This window comes from Primulina tabacum, chromosome 1 (assembly GCF_025594145.1).
Source record: "Primulina tabacum isolate GXHZ01 chromosome 1, ASM2559414v2, whole genome shotgun sequence".
NCBI classification, from domain to species: Eukaryota; Viridiplantae; Streptophyta; class Magnoliopsida; order Lamiales; family Gesneriaceae; genus Primulina; species Primulina tabacum.
The window spans coordinates 18,584,461-18,604,211 of record NC_134550.1 but is presented as its reverse complement, the minus strand read 5'-3'; the positions used below and the strand labels follow the sequence as shown (position 1 = coordinate 18,604,211).

General features: G+C 37.5%; 3 protein-coding genes across 3 annotated transcripts; 1 reads left to right on the top strand and 2 right to left on the bottom strand.

The window, feature by feature from the left end:
* Positions 1-557: 557 nt before the first annotated feature.
* On the bottom strand, positions 558-2,772 carry LOC142542630 (uncharacterized). The gene has a single exon (XM_075649373.1). It carries the CDS (start codon positions 2,593-2,595, stop codon positions 802-804), a length of 1,794 nt encoding a protein of 597 aa, XP_075505488.1. The 5' UTR covers positions 2,596-2,772; the 3' UTR covers positions 558-801.
* Positions 2,773-14,708: 11,936 nt separating this feature from the next.
* On the top strand, positions 14,709-15,492 carry LOC142505988 (putative mitochondrial protein AtMg00860). Its single transcript, XM_075619134.1, has 2 exons — positions 14,709-14,872; positions 15,090-15,492. The coding sequence occupies exons 1-2, from the start codon at positions 14,709-14,711 to the stop codon at positions 15,490-15,492; spliced, it is 567 nt and encodes a 188-aa protein (XP_075475249.1).
* Positions 15,493-17,758: 2,266 nt separating this feature from the next.
* On the bottom strand, positions 17,759-18,376 carry LOC142505983 (uncharacterized). The gene has a single exon (XM_075619125.1). It carries the CDS (start codon positions 18,374-18,376, stop codon positions 17,759-17,761), a length of 618 nt encoding a protein of 205 aa, XP_075475240.1.
* Positions 18,377-19,751: the final 1,375 nt, after the last annotated feature.

Sequence of the window (19,751 nt, the reverse complement as noted above, 5' to 3'; positions counted from 1 at the left end):
CCAATTACAGATTAACAAAAGATACACTAACGTTGTTCTAGCACATCGCCTTTTCACTGAATAAGCAAATACTCACTTTCACCAACCAACACATCCCGATATCGAGATACATCAGATTCAGAAACTAAACAATTACATGGCTAGAAAGTGAAAAACTAGTACCAAAATCATGCTATTACCACGTTAGACCTAGATTGCAAGGGACAATCTAGGTTCAAACAATAGAATTACACCAATACAGATGTTTTTCACAACAGCTGATCACAAGTTAGTCCGTTAAACATGTTAGCTATTTAAATAACTCATTAATCAGATAGAACAACTAAAGCCACCAAGGACTAATAGGAGAGAACATTTCATGACTGAAAAAACAAATCATGGCTAAAGAGGTTAAATTTATATGCTAATAGAAAGTATACGACGACGATTCAGCTTCTAACCAAATAGCGTCAAATACATTATAATTTGAGAACATGTAGAACAATATTACCATAAATATATCAAACAAATTTTGACTAGCAACACATGAAAAGCAAATTACCAACCAAAAAAAGTGCAATGCAACGTAGTATCATGTTTTATTTGAGTTGGGAAGCTATAAAACATGCCTAAAGGAGAAAGTAAAATACATAATCAAATTGAACCACAACAAAACAATTAAGAAATAAATATCCAAGATAATGTAATTAATTTACTGCTACATAAAAATTACAACACAAAAGACGGCTTACTAAGCTATGCAGCCGTCCGTCATAAACCTCGCAAATACTAAAAGTTACAGCTGAAAGAGGTGTTACTTTATCAAGAAGCCTTGACAACCTTGTCATCGCCCACAACATTAAGAATCGGAAGACTGCTGAGAAATTCATCAAGACCGTCAAAAAAACCAATGCCTTCTATGTTATCATCCTCCCCACGTCCTGGTCCATTCCCTTGGTTCACCCTAGGCGGTGCAGCTGCAGGCTCCTCAGTTTCATTGCTAAACTCTACATTCAAATCCAATTTCCCGAAATTCTTGGCAACCCTGCCAGGTTGCTTCCGAGCATTGGCCGTAGCTCCTTTCTTAGAAGGCTCACCTGTTGTCTTATTTGCCACCTCTACCCCGTTAGGAGATACAAATCCATCTTCCGCGTTCACATTCTTACCTTTATCAACTTGCACATTCTTAGCACTTCTGTTCGTCATCCCACTTGAGCCCTTTCCTTTGATATTACTCATTCTCTTTTTCTTAATCTTATTATTATCCTGCCAATCGGCATCATCTGAATCACTTGGCTCCGACATCTCCACAAAAACATCATCATCATCATAGTAAACCCTCGGACCTGAATTCTTCCTTCCCCGTCCCCTACCCATTCCAGGGAAAGAGAACATGGGCGAAAACGGGGTCCATGTCGAAGCTGCAGCCCTATTTTTCTCCCAATTCTCCATCGAGACGCCCAATGGCAAAAAGCCCCAGCAGCAGAAGTACCCCTCTTGCCCATCCACTGTTGGTGGTGGTGGAATCACCACTGCTTGAAATGCCCTTCTACAGTTCTGGCACCTCAGAGTGCAATCAGCATACTCCCTAGGATACTCGTACACATAAAAGCAATACGGGCATGTAGTCCAAAAACTCAAATCGCCTTCATTTCCTTCCTCTTGCACACACACTGTCTCCATTTCTTCCTCATTCACTCCATCTTCTACATTCTCACTAGCACATGCATCATTCTTAGTTTTATCATCAACACTAGGATAATCTTGTAATGGCTCTTTCTGCTTATTATTATTAACCTGCTGGGTTGACCAAGAGGCAAAAGCCACATTACCAGCAGGAAAGCCACTATAGCTTGGCTGTGTCTGCTTATAGACCGGTTCTTGACTCGACTTAGAACCAGAAGGAGACCCAAAACCTAAATTAGAAGGCGAAGCAAAACTCATAAAATTCTGCTGTTCGCGGGTCGACCCAACACTAACTGAATCGACCTGCTGCTGTGCCATATGTAACTGTTGAACTTGAGGAGGAAAATGAACAGAACCACCGCTACTGCTTCCACCAGCATGAACTTGTGGTTGAGCTACGTTACTTGGGCCGCTGGGCCCGAAGAACATGAAGTTCTGCGGCAATGTGGGGATGGGGTTATGAAAAGGGTCCGGCTGCTGTTGCTGCTGCTGCGAATGCAAGTAAAAGGCGAGTTCTTTATCGTAAATCGATTTCCTTGAAGGGTCTGAGAGAACTGACCAAGCATCAACAACAAGCCGAAAAGCCTGCTCGGCAAAGGGGAATTTATTCCTCTGCGGGTTGAGGATAAGCGCAAGGTTCCGGTACTGGGAAGCTATAAGCTCAGAGTCACGGCCGTGCTGCGGTGTGAGGCGGAGGATCGAGTACCAGTCCTGCTGGTTGTTCCCGATCCGGCTGTCGCCGACAAGGAGCGTGTCCACGATAGCCAGGATTTGGTCGGCGGGTGTCAGCGTAGGGTCGGAGTCACGCGCCCGCGTGGCGAAAGACTTGCTCCCCATCAGGTCACGCGCCGACAGCAACTTCTCCGAGATTGTCAGCCACCGAAGCGCCTCCGCACGCGTGGTGGTTGTCGGGAAAAATGGGTGCTCCATTTCTCTTCTTGATCACCGTTCCTTGGAAGAAAAATTACTGAACAATTTCTGTATAGTTGGAGCTGATTGAAATACGGGGTAGAGGGGAAATTGGAGAGAGTGAGGTGAAAGGGTTTGCGAACTGACGAAAAAGGGCTTGGTTTTTGGGGAAAAGGACACCCCGTCTGGGGAAGACGATGAGGATAGAAAAGGAAATGCAACGGTGCCCACTTTGTATGTATATATGTATGTATATGCTTTCGTCAAAGTCTAGCGTTTAGCTCACAATTTGCATTAATCCACTAATAGATTTAGTGGTATCTAACCGGTGTGATGCACTTTTTTCACATACAAAAACTTTCTTAAATATTATATTTATCGTTGAATTTTTCGATTGTTATCATTGTAACATCGTAAAAATTTTAGATCTTTAAGATTTGTAATTCTAGATACGACATACAATGATTATGATTAAAAATAAGTTTTTTTAAAAAAAAATCTTACCGTGAGGTAAAGATTGGTTTGACTTTTGTTGATTGTCAAAGCATATCATACGATCAAAGGAAACTATCTTTGTTGGAATTTAAAAAGAAGTCTTGGATCAGAAAGAGTTAATGACAATTTTGGAATAGTCACTTTATGAATCTTTTCTTCCAAACCATGATTTCCAAGCCTCGTTAAAATCAAACTAGTTCAATTTCATAGCCCAAAATAATGATATATGTTCCGTAGCAACATAATTGAAATTCATACCTTCAAGTTTAACTCGTGATTTGGTACTTCAAAACACCTGATTGTGTTTAAAAACTCGGGAGTATGTACATCATGCAATAGATAAATATTTTTATCTGAATGACACGTCGTATTAGAACTTAGATACAATTTTCCCTCGTAATGGTTCAAAGAAAACATGTATTCATTTACAGGCTGAATGACATCAATAGTCGAGGCCAATATAGAACTGTGCTGCAAATTTGTTGCACCACTCGCAGTATTTCCAAAGAACGGATATGTGCTCTCAACAATCGTGGCAATATGATTATTGTAATATTTTAGCAAAATTTCATCATGAATATCAATTGTTTCATAACCATCATTTGCTTCTCTAATTTTTCCATTTCCAAAATTAGCAATCCAATCCGAAATTTTTTTCATTTAAGCACATTCTTGATCAAAACCTAAATTCTGCAATCTCATGATTTTCTTCAATCTCAAAACTTTGTAGTGTCTCTAAATCAACATTTGTTGAAAATCACTTTCGAAAACAATTGTTTTCCCTTCAAAAATCAGACGAAGGATTGATGAACCTTATTATATCTTTCATGTTTTTATCCAAAACTTCTAAACAATTCTTGTGCATCATTGGAGCCTCATCCCAAATGATAAATTTCCTTGCTTGATATTGCATGTGATTCCTCATTAGGATTAAATGGAATTGAAAAGCGAGAATGAGCCGTTCTTCCACGGGAAGGAAAAGAGATGCTATACCACTGGATTCCACATTCAAAACGATTTCTCCCTTTGTACTCAAGCATGTAGATAAAGTTTTCTAGTACCTCTATATCCATATATAAAGAAAATCCCTATCGTATTTAGATCAACAACAGTTATAATCGTATCATATACTTGACATTGTTAATTGTTCAAATCATTTTGGAGATTCTGATGTTCTCTCGTCAGAGCTCTTCTATCAAACCGCAGCTCATCATGTATTAAGCTATTTCGCGAAGATTGAAAATATTGATTACTTAGAAATGACATTGATTGAAATCCATGTAAACTCTTTCCACATCTTTGCAATAGTTTCTCCTATTCTACCAATGCATGACTTCTAATTTCATCATCATTCAATTTGAATTCTACAAAAGAAATTACATTAACATATATAAATGCATATAGCTTGTAAAAATATAAATCATAAAAAAATAATATATTGGTGCATACCTTGATGCTGCAAACTATTTCAGGTCGACTGATATTGTCTGATGAAAAGATTAGCAAATAAAACTCTCATGGAGTGTGCTGAAGCCCAATGACTTGCCTCAATGATGTTATCGATCTTTTTTTCTCGTCATTCAACAGCCCTAATACATGGCAAGCATCACGAAATGAAAGTTATTGAACACCTTTGACAATAGGTATATCATCATAGCACATGAAAATACAAAATACATTGAGTAAACATCTTGTGTCCAATTGAAAATCTCTGTTTTCTTGATAATAATAATAATAATAATAATAAATAATAACATATATTTGAAAAACTTTAATATTTTGTCTGCCTTAATATTCCAAAAAAATTATTCTTTCCGAGATATTTAATTATGGCATTTAACTTTATTTTGAAAATTCTGCAAATAATATATGGACGGTCTTCAGGCTTCAACCCACGTTCTTCGACAAATCTCACAATTTCTGGTCATTTTGGGTTACAAGAAAATGCTTTAAAAAAATCTGAATAACCGGCCATTTGCATATAGTCAGTGCATCTTGATAGCTCTGAATCATATATATGGCCCCTGAAGTAAATGTAGAAGGCAATATAATATGTTGGAAATTGAATTTCGATGTTTGACAAACTGAGCATCTAACTGATCTAAAAAGAATAATAACTGATCTAAAACATGTTGCCATTAACCGAAGAAAAACACGCAGACTTTCGAAGGCAACTGAACTACGCAGACGACTGATTGATCAGTTGGAACTGATCAGTTACTACAAACAGCTGTGAGCTTCTCAACTACATACTATCAGCTGATCCCTTAACTTTACACGTCATCAGTTAAGACATTCAACTGACAAAAGCTGACTGCAACAAGTAGTTGGATCGCCGCATTACAGAAAAACTTATGTGTACGAATGTCAAAAGAATGTTAACATGGCATGCAACAGATATAAAGGTTCAAATTGTATTTAATATTATCGTTGGATGGAAATCTATAAATAACAGAGAAGAGCAACTGAAGAAGATACCGAACTACTGAATCGTTGAACCTCTGAATTTTTGAACACTCGAAATCCATTCAGTTACTCTGCTGAAATTTTTGTAGACAGAAAAGCTCACGCTTATTGTATACATCCATAGTTGCTAGGCTATAATTCGAGCTTTCAACACAAACTGTATTACTCAATCTAGAAGAGATCAGTTGTGTTAGAATTATTAAGTTCTATTGAGTTCTGAAAAAGAGTTTGGAACTAAGAGTTTCAGTTTGACATTGTTAAGTCCAAAACTGAAGTGGGTCTGTACAAGTGTTTGTATCGATCAAAGTCTTTTAGTGAATATCCTATCCTTGATATAGAAGGGGTTACGTATGAGTGTTTGAAATCTCCGAACATCCATAAAATCACGTGTCTCATCATTTCAGTTTTTATTCTATCTATCAGTCAATTTATTTCCACACAACTATTTTGTTAACTGAATGATATCGACTTACAAGATTCTCGAGTATCAGTTTATCACTAAACTGACTCATCAGTCGAAAAAGTTTTGAAAATTGTGAGTATTTATTCAACCCCCTTCTAAACATCTTTCACCCTTAACCGATCCTATCATAATATGTTTTCCTTGAGTGGACAGATTTGTTTCACCACGTAAAAGTGCATAATGAAGACCTTTGTACACCTCACATCTCAATTATTTTTTATTCATCCGGATATATGTCAGCCTTGCAGATTCAACTATTGTAAATGAATCGACGACAAATTGCTGAAAAAGCCTTGTTGATGATAAAATAGTTGAAGATTCGCAATCTCTGCACAAATTCTCTTTCACTCACTTTTTTTCCTCTCTGCAGAACATGATTTAGATATTGGGAATTAGATATCTTTTCTATAATCATCCTCGGCATAGGGAAAAATGGATATTGGAGAGCAAGATATGCAAGATTTAGTTCATTGATACATTTAAGTTTTCTCGATTGTATTTTGACTAAAATATTTCTATTGCCTGGAGACTCATCGAAACTTCCCACAATTAATGCTGCAACTTCAGAAGTAAAAGGAATATTATATCTTCTTCCATCACCGCATCTTTTACCAATCAAATTTATTTTAACATTGAATCGCCCTTCCATAATTCTTTCTTCGGTTATCCTAAAAAACTTGACAGAAACATTGTTTTCATCTAACATGAACTTCAAATCTGAAACTATCTGGAAATGAAGATTATTAGTATTGTTATTTTGTCTAACATATATATTGATAACATAAATTAATTTAGTTTGTATGAACTAATTAAAAACATGATAAAATAATATAAATATAGATTTTAGATATACCTGACAACATAAATCTTATTTGAAATTTTGTTCTCTATGTCGTAAATATATATCTAAGCAAACTTAGAGGATACACCGTCACATGGAATTAAGCTTCCGATTAAATGATAATTTTGACCGTGAAGTTTAAAAACTGGAGGAGAGCCGCCTCGATTTAGACTTCAATCTATCCTTCCTCCCGTCGACGTGAAGCAAAACATGTTGTTGTAGGATCAGATGTTTGTACAAAAGTATTTGCTCTTATCGCTCTTTCCATACACAAAATCGTGCAATATTGGAGGTGGTTTCTTGTAACGTGCAAAAGCCAACCCACGTAAACCGCATGCATGCAAATTATTTAAATTGCATATTTATTTTGCTCAATTGATTTTAAATACTTAATTCATACATTTTACATGCTTAAATGTTTAAAAAGCATGATTTCATAAAATTGAAGGATTTTACCCGAATAATAGATAACAGGCTGGGGAAAAGAGACTGAGGGACGACCAAGACAAAATAACTATTTTTCAATAAATATTTTTGAGGTTTATTAATATAATTAAATATGATTAAATTTTTCTAAAAATGATAGATTTCAAATTATTTTACGAGACGAGTTCGATTTTATCCGAGAAGCCGATTTTTGGCAAACGAGGGACTTCTAAAATATCAAATGCATTATTTTCGAAAAATAATTTTTATAATTTTTAATTTTCAATTAAATAGGTGTTATTAGACCTAATTTACCTAGAATAAGTAGGCCCAATTGCTCCTAAACCCTAAAGCCAAAAACCCAAGCCCATTATCATGTAAATTAAAATCTATAAAAAAAACCTAGGTATTGTTGGCACCGTACCAGCCGAAACACTACACACAGATCACCACATATTTTTGAGAATTTGGAGGAAGAAAAACAAGGAGTCTTCATCGTCCGTTCGTTCTTCTTCGCGCCCCACGTCGACGATCGTATATTCGAGCGTTCTAAAAAGCTAAGGAACGTTTCTAAATTCTTTGACGTATCATTCAAATAATATTATGCATGTTTTGATTATTTTTACATGAAAAATACGTTTGCACGATTGGTTTAACGATGGAACGAATATTTGCAAAGTTTTGATGCTTTTATGCATGTTTTGAAAACTTTATGATTTCCAAGGGATAGGCTGCCAAATTGGGACGATTTATTGACAGAACATGGACGTTTTAGGATTGAAATGATGGCTGGACACGAGCTGTAATGGGCTGTGCACATAAAAGGGTAGAATCCTAGGGTTTCCTAGCCATACTCGATGGGAAGGGCTCGGCACCATGCATGGCTCGGTCAGGGATGGGCTAGGGGCTGCCTAGACGTGGTTAGGTGTTACGAAGCTGGACTCTTCGACAACAACCGAGGAAGTGTTCCGTGGGGCTAGGACTCTCCCTTGCTGCTCGCAAGCGGCTTCGCGCGGCTGCAGGGACTTTGTACTGGCTGGGGCTGACGAGCATGGGTTGGAGCATGGTCCAGTGAGGGTCAGGAGGGCTTGGGCTCGGGGGGGGAGGGGGGGGGGAACTCGAGTTAAGAGTCATAGTCGAAACAAAAGAGCCTTAGTTGCAATTCTCGGCCGCGGCTCTTGTCTGGTGCAGGAGGCTGTGGCGTGGGCTAAGGGCTAGTTAGATGGGCTAGGCTTGGTTAGTAGGGTCCCTGGGAGGTCTGGCCAAGGGATGGATCGAGGTGGCTCAGCCATGGTTCAAGAAAAAACGAAGGTGGCTCGATGGGGGTAGCCTAAGGTTCGAAATATGGGTTGGATTGGAATAGGGCTTGAACCCGGGGTCCACGGGGATGGCTCATGGCTCACGAGGTTATTTTTGGTATAAAATATCTATATTTAAAATTTAGGAAGAAAATGTAGAGCCCAAATTCAGTACACGTAAAACTCATGAATTTATTTAATTGTTAAGTTATTTATCTAAGTTTAAAATGATTCATGGAGATGCATGACCTATTTAATTTAAATTATTTATGTTTATGTGATGCACGTTAAAATGTTTCTTGAGTTTTACGTTCCAGGCGATTAATCGAGGCGGGATCAAGGAAAAAGAGACCGGCGACGATTTTTGACGATTTTAAAACGTGGTATTTTATTTTAAGTCAAGAAAATGACATTTTAACTGATTTATTAAGTTTTTAGCATTTTAAAGCCTAATTTAATTATTAGGCGATTTTGTGATTTTCAAACTTTTAAAGTTTAGCTATTGTGCATTTTAATTTAAATTAAGGGACTTTGTTTAGTAGTGAGAATTAACAATTTTAGTTAACATTTTTAATTAGCATTTTAATTAGCATTGTTAATTGTGTAATTAAGCAAATCATTTTCCCTAATTTATTCAAACACACGAACACACACACTTACACGATATCACATACACACACATTTTATCCCATCAATTCAGAAATTTTTTGAGAGCAAAAAACCTAGGGTTCCTAGTGTAAGAGCAGCCGCCCCTTCTCTAAATAATTTCCAGCAAGTTTTCGTAATTTTTGTTGCAAGAAATCGTGCCACGTTCGTCCTGGATCAACTCTCGCATCTTTCCCGCTTCGGTGTCGTCGTTTCGGTAAATTTAAATATCAAAAGGCATGTATAATCTTTGGTTTCTGCATCGATCTTGTTATATTATACGTTCTTATGTTTTTTATACGTAAAAATCCATGTATGTTGTAAAACTTTTGAGCAAAAAATTGGTGGATCGGTTTTGAAATGATTTTAGATCTAAAACTTGAAATTGCTGTCATTTTAAATACTGCAACTTTTTGTTCGATTTTCTGGAAAAACTTTCAACATATATAATGTAGAACTTTTTGATACCTTCGATTTGACAGTAAATTCGAAATATTTGAATAAGAAATGAGTGAGTTATGATCGTTTTCGTGGGACTGTTCAAACTGTGATTTTATGAAAATGTGTTCTTGACATGTTCTTGAGTTTCTGGTGGTGCAGGCTTCGTTGGAAATCGCCGAGTGTTCCTTGCTGTGTTCAATAGTGTCCAATGGGGTGATCATGTGAATTTGGGGTGTTGTCTCAGGTTGGTGAGGTTGTGCATGCATTAGAAGTCATAGGGATCTCTTGTGCAGAATTTTGGGTTGATTTGCGCAGAACTAGTGCCGTACCCAAAAGCGCTCTGCAGCACTGACGCCTAGGCGCCAGTGTGGCGCTGCATGCGTTGCTTCAAACAAATTTTAGGCTTAAAATTTAGGTGCTCTTGCTCCTTTTGGGTACTATTAAGTCGTTATGTCCTAGTATACTAAAAGTTAATTTAGATGTTATGAAGTTTGATTGGGGAACGTTGAACTATGTTTTAAGCAAGGTCCGCACCTTCTATTGTTTAGGGAAATTCATACTTCTTGACAAGATTTGTTTCGGGGTCGAGTCGGGGGTTAACATGTTGTTTATCACGGTCAAGTCCTGAGCATTTCCAGAAGGTCACAAGTTAGTAAGTCAATGGGTGATGCATTCGATAGGCATGATTACATTGTGGAAGTTAAGGTTCATGGTAGCGCGTTAGCATGTGCAGCAAGGACTCGAGCGAGATCCAACGAATCCCTCAACGCCATGTAAGTATGTTCGACGTGCAAAAAGAAAATATTTTTAAGTTTTTGAGATATGCTAAATGTCTTGTGACCAAATTATGAATGAGTTTTGAAGTCGGTGAACGTGGCTGAGGACCTCTCCACCCCGGTAAAGCATGACCGGATTTAGATCAGGATTGGAAAGCGGTAAAGCATGACCAGGGACCAATCCACCCGTTAAAGCATGAACGGGGATCTCATGTATGTGGTAGTGGACTTTTCCTGCCAGCCTAGTACTGTGGTTTAGTCTGATGAGACACTTTTATGTATGGGTCACTTGCTTTGAAACATATCTCTACGCAAAATGATGAAGTTTATGTATGTTCAAGTATGTTTATGAAAAGTTTTATGACGATTGCACGTCTATGTTTATGCTATTACGTTCAAGTTTCAAGTATGTACGCTCTACTTTAAAGATGCATGTGGTTTTATTACGTATTACTTGTTATATCCAGTTTATACGTGTTGAGTCTTTAGACTCACTAGACTTGATCGATGCAGGTGATGATGAATTTGAGGACACGAGGGTTGGGGACCAATGAGGCGACTTGGACTGAGCAGGAGGCTAAGCCCGAGGACCGCCTATGTTTTTAAGAAATTATGCAATGTTTCAAATACTCTGATTTCACATTATTGTTTACGATATTTAAACAAGTGTTTTTAGCAAATTTTATTTGTGATTTTTTTTGTTGCAAATATTTTGAACGATCAGTTTATTGTTATTGAAATTTGAAGGTTTCTATTTAATTAAGAAAAATTTTATTTTCCGCAAATTTTAAAGTAGTTTAAAAGTACGGTACGTTACAGAAAATATTAAAGTTTGAATTAATTCAGGAATTAAACGCTTCACGCATTAGTAAATAGGAAATTAAATCAAAAGCCTCGAATTTAAGCTAAATAAAATATCAAAAATTAAATTGAAGCTTAAATACTAATTTGAGATGGTCTAGAAAAAAAGAAAGTAAGAAAAGTCAAAATCGAGAAATTTTACGTCCAGGGGCAAAACGGTCATTTTATACTGTGTAGTACGAAAAAGGTTGGCAGCGTCTCGAAGGGTCATAATGCATGTTAAATGACATATTATGATGATTTTGAGGAATTTATGATATTTTATTATTTATGGTAAACCTGTGCATTTTTTTACTATAAAAATGATATTTTTGAAAGTCATAATATTTTATAATTTATAAAGGAAAAGAAAAATTATTTTGAATGATGTGAATTGACTGTGACAAAGATGATATATAATTTTTGGAAATATTGTGAGGGAGAAGGCCCCAGAGGGATCTCGTTTACGGGACAAGGCCTAAGAGGGAGCCCAACGATCGTATTTTCATTTTTACGTCGGTGTCAGTGCCCGTCCCCATGCGCAATGGTGAGCTAAGAATGATCATTAGACCAGAAGATAAAATGATATTCACTTTCAAGAATCAAATTTCACCCAAAATGATAAAGGATTGAAAGCTTTACGATTTTATGATTTTACGATTTATGATTTATTTCTGCTTAAAAGTATGATTTTAAGGCATTTGCTTGTACATGTATTATTTGTTACTTTGTTTAGAACGTGCTGAGTAATTAGACTCACTATGTTTGAATATTGTAGGTGATCATTTTTTGGGAGGCGCTGACGCTTGAGTGGATCGAGGCAGACAGTACACCCCCGAGTGACTTTATTTTCCGCATTAGATTGATAGTTAAAAGATTAAAAGATTTTTGTTAATGATTTATTAGAAATATTCTTTCATGCTTTATTTCGATGTTAATTGATCTTGTTAAAGGTCTTCGTAGGATTTTTGGTTAATTGACGATTTAGGGATTTTCATGAACTTGAGATTTGATATGTTAGATTATTTTAATTTATGGAAATGTTAAGTTATTTAAATAATTGATTTTCGAACTAATGTAAAAAAAAAATTAGTAGGATTTGAAGGTTAAAAAGCTAGGGTCGTTTCAGTTGGTATCAGAGCGAAGGTTTTCCTCAAAGGGTTGTGTACTGTCACTCCGAGAAGCTCAAGAAATCGCACCTCAATTATGTGAGTTTTTACTGCTTTATAATTTATATGCTAAAGTTATTTAATGCTTTCATGATGCATGAAATAGAGGTTAGGTACATGATATTTTAAATATTAAGTGCATGTTGGTTACGTGGTATGGACAAATTGTACAGAGATGCCTCCTAGACGAGTTCTTCGCAGTGGTAGTGAGGGTAGCCATGAGGAGGAGATTCCACAGCCTCCTCCTAATCAGGACACTAACGCTCGTATATTACCGGGCATGGAACAATTACTAGAGCAGCATGTTGGGAATGCTGAGAGGGTTCGACCGGAGGCAGTCTATGAGCGTTTTAGGAGGATGAACCCTGATGATTTCTCTGGCACTACAGACCCATTCATTGCTGAGGGATGGATTTGATCTTTGGAGGTTATTTTTCGTTACATGGATATGGCAGACGCTGATCGAATCGTTTTACCATCTATCTGTTGAAGGGCGACGCTTCCTTATGGTGGGAGGGAGCAGAGCGAGGGGTGAATTTGGCTACGTTGACGTGGGAGGACTTTAAGAGAGTATTCTACGATAAATATTTCACTTCTGACGTCTGTTCTAGGCTTAAGAGAGAGTTCATGAGTCTCCACCACGGGGATTCGTATGTGGCTGAGTTTGTGCAAAAGTTTGATAGGGGCTGTCACTTTGTGCCCTTGATTGCTAATGATGCTATGGATAAGTTACGAAACTTCTTGGATGGATTGAGGCCGACGATCCATTGCGATGTGATGCTCACTGATCCTAATGATTATACTACTGTCGTTGCTAAAGCTTTTCGAGCCAAGTAGTCACTGGAGGACATCGATTGGGAGATGCAGCGCAAGAGGAATCGTGCCCAAAAAGCTAGTCAGCATAATAAGAAGCCTTATACGGGACCACCTAAGCGACCAGGACAACCGAAAACACAAGGACAACCATTTAAAGAAAATGTCCCAAAGACAGTTGAGATGCTACAATGTAAGTATTGCAATCGTCATCATTACGGAAAGTGCATGTGGGGCACCTAAAAGTGCTTCAAGTGCGGAGAGATGGGACACAAGGCTGACGATTGACCAAAGCTCAAGCAACCTACGACTGGAAGGGCATATGTGATGCCTACGACTGGAAGGACATATGTGATGCATGCTGAGCAAGCGGAGCCAGACACTGCTCTTATTACAGGCACCCCGATTATTCGAGCATTTTAAATTGCCTTATTCCTTGAGATAATAAGAATGAATGCTAGAATTGAATTGAGGTGTATGGAACTTGACGAACTAGAATTGAATGTTACAAAATTCCAGGGTTTAAGGAATTGAATTCTTGCAAACACGAATTATTTGGATCAAATTGTAGAAGATTGAAAATTAAGGGGACTAAACGACAATTTTCGAAAATTATTGAGGAAAATTGAGGTAAATTCGAAACTCCTTAAGGGTTAATGGAAAAATCCAAAATTTCTAGGGGCTAAATGCAAAATTCAAAAACTTAAGGGTTAATTGGCAATTTTAAATATCCTAAGACGAAAAATAACAAATTTTGAATTTCAAAGGGGGCCAACTGGTAATTTTCGAAAATTTAAGGGGTTAAAATACTAATATGGGAAAGTAGAAGGGCTTAGATGATATAAATTTCTAAACCTTATGGCCGGAATATATAATAATACATATTTTACCAGGACGAATATTGCTAGCGGGAATAACTACCTACGCTTTACTAAATTCTGGAGCTACGCATTCTTTCATATCTGAATCCTTCGTGCAGAAGTTGGGAATCTTACCAGTAGACGTAGAGTCGGGATTCAGAGTTACAGTGCAAAAGAATGTTATACGAGCGGATCTTATACCGCAAAAGAATGTTATACGAGCGGATCTTATAGTACTACCTATGCCCGAGATCGTTATTATTTTGGACATGGATTGGCTCACACTAAATGGGGCTACTATCGATTTCCGACAGAGGTCAGTGTCTATTAGACCACCAAAGGGGAAAGAATTTATTTTTGAGGTGACGCAAAACAATCAAATGCCGCATATTATTTCATGCCTGCATGCGAAGAAGCTTATTCAAAAGGGTTGCCAAAGTTTCTTTGTTATTATTGTATCTGCACCCGAAACTGACATTTAATCTATCGAGGATGTAAAGGTTGTCAAGGACTTTCCGAGCGAGAGGTGGAATTCTCTATCGATTTGATGCCCGGTACAGTGCCGATCTCTAAGGCACCATATCGATTAGCACCTACTGAAATGAAAGAATTAAATGATCAAATTCAAGAGCTACTAGACAATGGATTTATTCGCCCTAACTTTTCTCCATGGGGCGCGCCAGTGTTATTTGTGAAAAGGAAGGATGAAACTATGAGGCTGTGCATCGACTACAGGGAACTAAATAGAGTGACAGTGAAGAATAAGTATCAATTAAAAGATAAATCTTAGGTCTGGATATAATCAATTGAGGGTAAAGGAATCAGATGTACACAAGACAGCTTTCAGAACGCGTTATGGGCATTATGAGTTTCTAGTAATGCCTTTTGGATTGACTAATGCTCCAATGATCTGCATGGATCTCATGAATCGCGTATTTTAGCCGTATCTCGATCAATTTATTATTGTTTTCATCGATGATAGCCTGATCAATTCCAAGAGCCATGAGGAGCATGATCAGTATTTGAGAACGACCTTGCAAGTATTACGAGAACGAAAATTATATGCGAAATTCAGCAAGTACGAGTTTTGGCTAGAGAGGGTGGCATTTTTAGGCCACATTGTGTCAAAGAATGGAGTAGAGATCGACCCATCAAAGGTCAAGTCAGTCAAGAAGTGGCTTGCACCTAAAAGTGTGACAGAAATACGCAGTTTCTTGGGTTTAGCCGGCTACTATCGCAAGTTTATCAAGGGTTTTTCATCCATTGAGGTACTCTTGACGTCGTTGATGAAGAAAACTGTTAAGTTTGTATGGGGGCCGAAATGTCAAAAGAGCTTCGATCAGTTGAAGCAATCACTCACTACTGCGCTGGTTTTAGTTATGTAGACAGCATAAGGGGAATATGTGGTATTTACTGACGCCTCAAAACTTGGATTGGGCGCCGTTCTCATTCAAAATGATCGAGTTATAGCATATGCGTCAAGACAATTGAAAATACCTGAAAATAATTATCCGACACATGATCTAGAGCTTGCAGCAGTCGTATTTGCATTGAAAATTTGGATGCATTACTTGTATGGTGAGAAATGCAAGATCTTTACAGATCATAAAAATCTTAAATATTTCTTCACCCAAAAGGACTTGAATATGAGACAAAGACGGTGGCTAGGGCTTGTTAAAGACTACGACTGTGACATTAGCTACCATCCCGACAAGGCTAATGTAGTTGCGGATGCTTTAAGTAGAAAAGGGACAATCTTGGCACATTTATCAGTACAAAAGCCTTTGCAAGTGAAAATTCAGCGCTTGGATCTTGAAGTTTATGCTAGGGGAGAGGCCCCTAATCTCGCTACATTGACAATACATTCCACTCTGCGAGATCGAATTCGAGCCGGACAGTCTAATGATGAGAAATTTAAGAAGTGGAGACAGAGAGAAGAAGCAAAGGGCAGCATGTTATATTCAGTCGAGGATGACATTTTTAAGTATCGAGGTCAACTATGGGTCCCTAGTGGTGATTCACTCAGAGTTGACATTATGACAGAAGCTCACAGTACTCCTTGTTCCGTTCATCCCGGAAGTACCAAGATGTACAAGGACTTGCAACTTTTATATTGGTGGCCGGGAATGAAACGAGACATTTTGTGCTTTGTATTTGAATGCTTGACATGTCAATAAGTGATGGCAGAGCATCAAAAACCTGCGAGAATGCTTCGACCACTCCCTATTCCCGAGTGGAAGTGGGAGTGGAAGTGGGATAATTACGTAAGCAGGACATCCCCAAATTCTTAAGTAAGAATATTTGGGAGTTTTTCTCATCCATATCTCATATGGTGTTTTATCCACTGCCTTTGTATATACATCATTCAACAATATTGCTGCAGTTTCAAGCTCAAAGCCCCAAAACGATGTAGGCAATTTAGTGAATCTCATTATAGATCGAACCTTGTCCATAAAGGTTCGATTACGACGTTCAGAAACACCATTCAATTATGGTGTTGCTTGTGGGGTCTACTGTGAGAGAATCCAATTCTCTTTTAGATAACCTAAAAATTCAGCACTCAAGTATTCTCCAACTCGATCAGATCGAAGTGTCTTAATAATCATTTCTAGTTGTTTTTCTACTTCGGATATGAATTATTTGAACCTTTCAAATGCTTCAGATTTGTGTTTCATCAAATAAACATACTCATACCTCGAATGGTCATGAGTAAAGGTAATGAAGTAGGATTGCCCATATTTTGTGCTAACACTTAGCAGGCCACAAACGTCTGTGTGGATCAAATCCAGTAGACCATGCGCACGTTCCACGTGTACATTGAATGAAGTTTTGGTCATTTTTTCTTTTACACAGGACTCAAAAGTAGATAGAGAATTTATGTCTGACAAGTCAAACATACCTTCTTCCACTAGCTTGTGCATCATTTTTTAGGAAATATGACCTAGTCTAGCGTGCCATATTTTTGTGGGATTTGGATATTCTATTTTTCTTTTGTTTGTTGTTGTTTTCGTATGCTCTTGTCTATTGCTCAACGGAGTATCTTTTAATTTAAAGTTATAGAGATCGTTTATTAATTCGTCGGTTCCAATCAAACATTCATTCTTGTATAAATTTCAAACACCTTTGACACAAACACAAGAATAATTATCTCTATCAAGCATAGAAATAGAAATAATTTTTTTAACCAATTGAGGAACATATAAAACGTCTCTCAAAAACAACTTAAAACCATTGTCTAAAATTGAAGCAACGTCTCCAATGGCAGTGGCAGCAATCCTTGCTCCGTTGCCTAGTCTTAGAAATGTTTCACCATTTCTAAGCCTCTTGCTTCTTCCCATCACCTGCAAATAATTGCATAGATGAGAACCACATCCGGTATCTAATACACAAGAAGAGGAATTAATAGAAACATTAACTTTAATGTAAAATATATCATGGCTAGAACGCTTCTGGACAAGATACTCCGTGCAATTACGCCTCCAATGTCCAGGCTAGTTGTAGTGGAAACAGACTTGTTCAGACTTGTCAAGCTTTGTGGGCCTCGGAGTAGGTTTCTGGTAAGGCTTCTTGTTGGGCTTGTTCTTCTTTGGTGGGGCAGAACGTTTCTTCCCTTTGTTTTGGGCTCCCCTTTTCGTACAAACGATGAGCCCACTAGGAGAACATGCTTTCTTTCTTCATTGTGGTCTCATAAGTAGTAAGCATGTTGACCAACTCTTCAAGGGTGGTCTCAAGCTTGTTCATATTGAAATTAACCACGAATCCGTCGAACGAGGCAAGCAATGACATCAAGATAATATCAATCACGAGCTCAGTAGAAATAACCACGTCGAGCCCCACCAATTTCTCAATGAGACCAATAATTCTAACACCATGCTCATGGACAAAAGTCTCATCTCGCAGGCGTGTAGTCATTAGTTCTTTCACAATAGCACATCTCTCTAAACGAGTCTGTACTTCATACAACTCTTTCAGACGAAGGTGAATGTCAGCAGCATTCACAGCCTCCTCAAACCGCCTTTGCAGTTCATTCGACATAGAAGCCAACATGTAGCTTTTAGCTTGGAGATCATGGTCCCACCATTTCTCAACCTTAGCTAGTTCAGTCTCACTGACGTTCGAATGTGCCTCCTTCGGTGGTTTATTATCAAACACATATAGAATCTTTTCCGAGCTCAGAACAATTTTTAAATTTCCAGACCAGTCATTATAGTTAGGGCCAATCAACTTGTTTTGATCGAGAATGATTGAAAGTGGGTTACATGACGTCATTGCAAATATATTGAAATAAAAAAATAATGGTTACTGGTTATTTTAAAATAATTCTAAGATATATAATATAGTTTTTTATTTTATAAATTTTTCTCCAACTATTTTTACATTTCCACCACCATCTGATGAAAAAGAGAAATCGTATTTCCTTACGTGCCCAATTAAACAATTATGATCCCAAATAATATCAGACAATTATAATTTCTAAAAAGTAGAATCCTATTGCATTCCTAAGCAACCTCTCTGTGTTTCGCCTCACATTTAACAAGGATCAAATAATATGATGCCATTAATTTTCACATGTCAAAAACCCATCAATATTGAATTGTATTGGACGGTCGTCATTAGTTCCCCAAATAATATGTACCGAAGTTATGGGAGTTCTACTCAATTCACATCATATGTCCAGTGGAAGTCACAGCTTTCGGTGTCCATGCCTCCCCAATAATATGAGCCAGACACTGTATAATGGACCGAAAATTCGTGTTTAAAAATTTGCGGAAAAATTAAAAATTTTCTTTTTAAATAATTAAAATGCCTCATTCACAAAATAAACTGATAAATTAAGTTTAATGTTTAAAAATAGCAGCGGAAGAAATTATTGCTCACAAAATAACAAGTAAAGTAATCCAACACTGATAAAAATGTTTGAGCATAAAAATGGCAAGGGCTGTAAATGAGGTCCTCGGGTTCCACTACTGCTGACCCAAGCTAGCTCACTGGTCCCCGCCCTCGGCCCTGACATCATCAGTACCTACAACAATCAAGCCTAGTGAGCCTAAAGACTCAGCATGCATATATCGTAAATAACGAGTAAATAATATAATAAAGTTGCATGAAAGTAAAATATTATGTCATGAGGCATAATGTGAAAATAACTTGTCATGAGAAATTATAATACGTGCATAACTGACTGAAAATCATAGTGAAAATATTTGCTCCATGGAGCCCTGTAATGAAATAGCATGTAATAATTTTCTGGTGAGATTATGGTCTACACAAGTGGCCCCTTCACTGAACTGAACTGAACTGACTGGTAACTGGCGACCGGGTGAAGCAATGAACGTCTGATCAGACTAATGCCACAGTATACTGGGTGGAACTGAACTGAAATGACCGGTAACTGGCGATCGGATAATACAATGATCCCATGATATTGAAATGGCCACAAGCAATATCGCATAAATCTCAAAAATGAATATTTTATATTTTTATGCACGTAATATAATTAAATGGCGTAATGCAATATCCTGTATTATTTTACCACATGGATTGGATCGTTCCCAGGCTCGCTGCGACCTAAATTTAACATGAAAAATATGCAAATGATTTTCTTGACCAAACTTTGTAATTGAATCCAAAAACGAGACAATTA

Coding starts and splice junctions, on each gene's coding strand:
- LOC142542630 (XM_075649373.1), bottom strand. CDS start 2,595: ATGGAGCACCCATTTTTCCCGACAACCACCACGCGTGCGGAGGCGCTT.
- LOC142505988 (XM_075619134.1), top strand. CDS start 14,709: ATGAAAGAATTAAATGATCAAATTCAAGAGCTACTAGACAATGGATTT. Junction 14,873..15,089: donor AGAGTGACAGTGAAGAATAA/GTATCAATTAAA, acceptor CATCGATGATAG/CCTGATCAATTCCAAGAGCC.
- LOC142505983 (XM_075619125.1), bottom strand. CDS start 18,376: ATGACGTCATGTAACCCACTTTCAATCATTCTCGATCAAAACAAGTTG.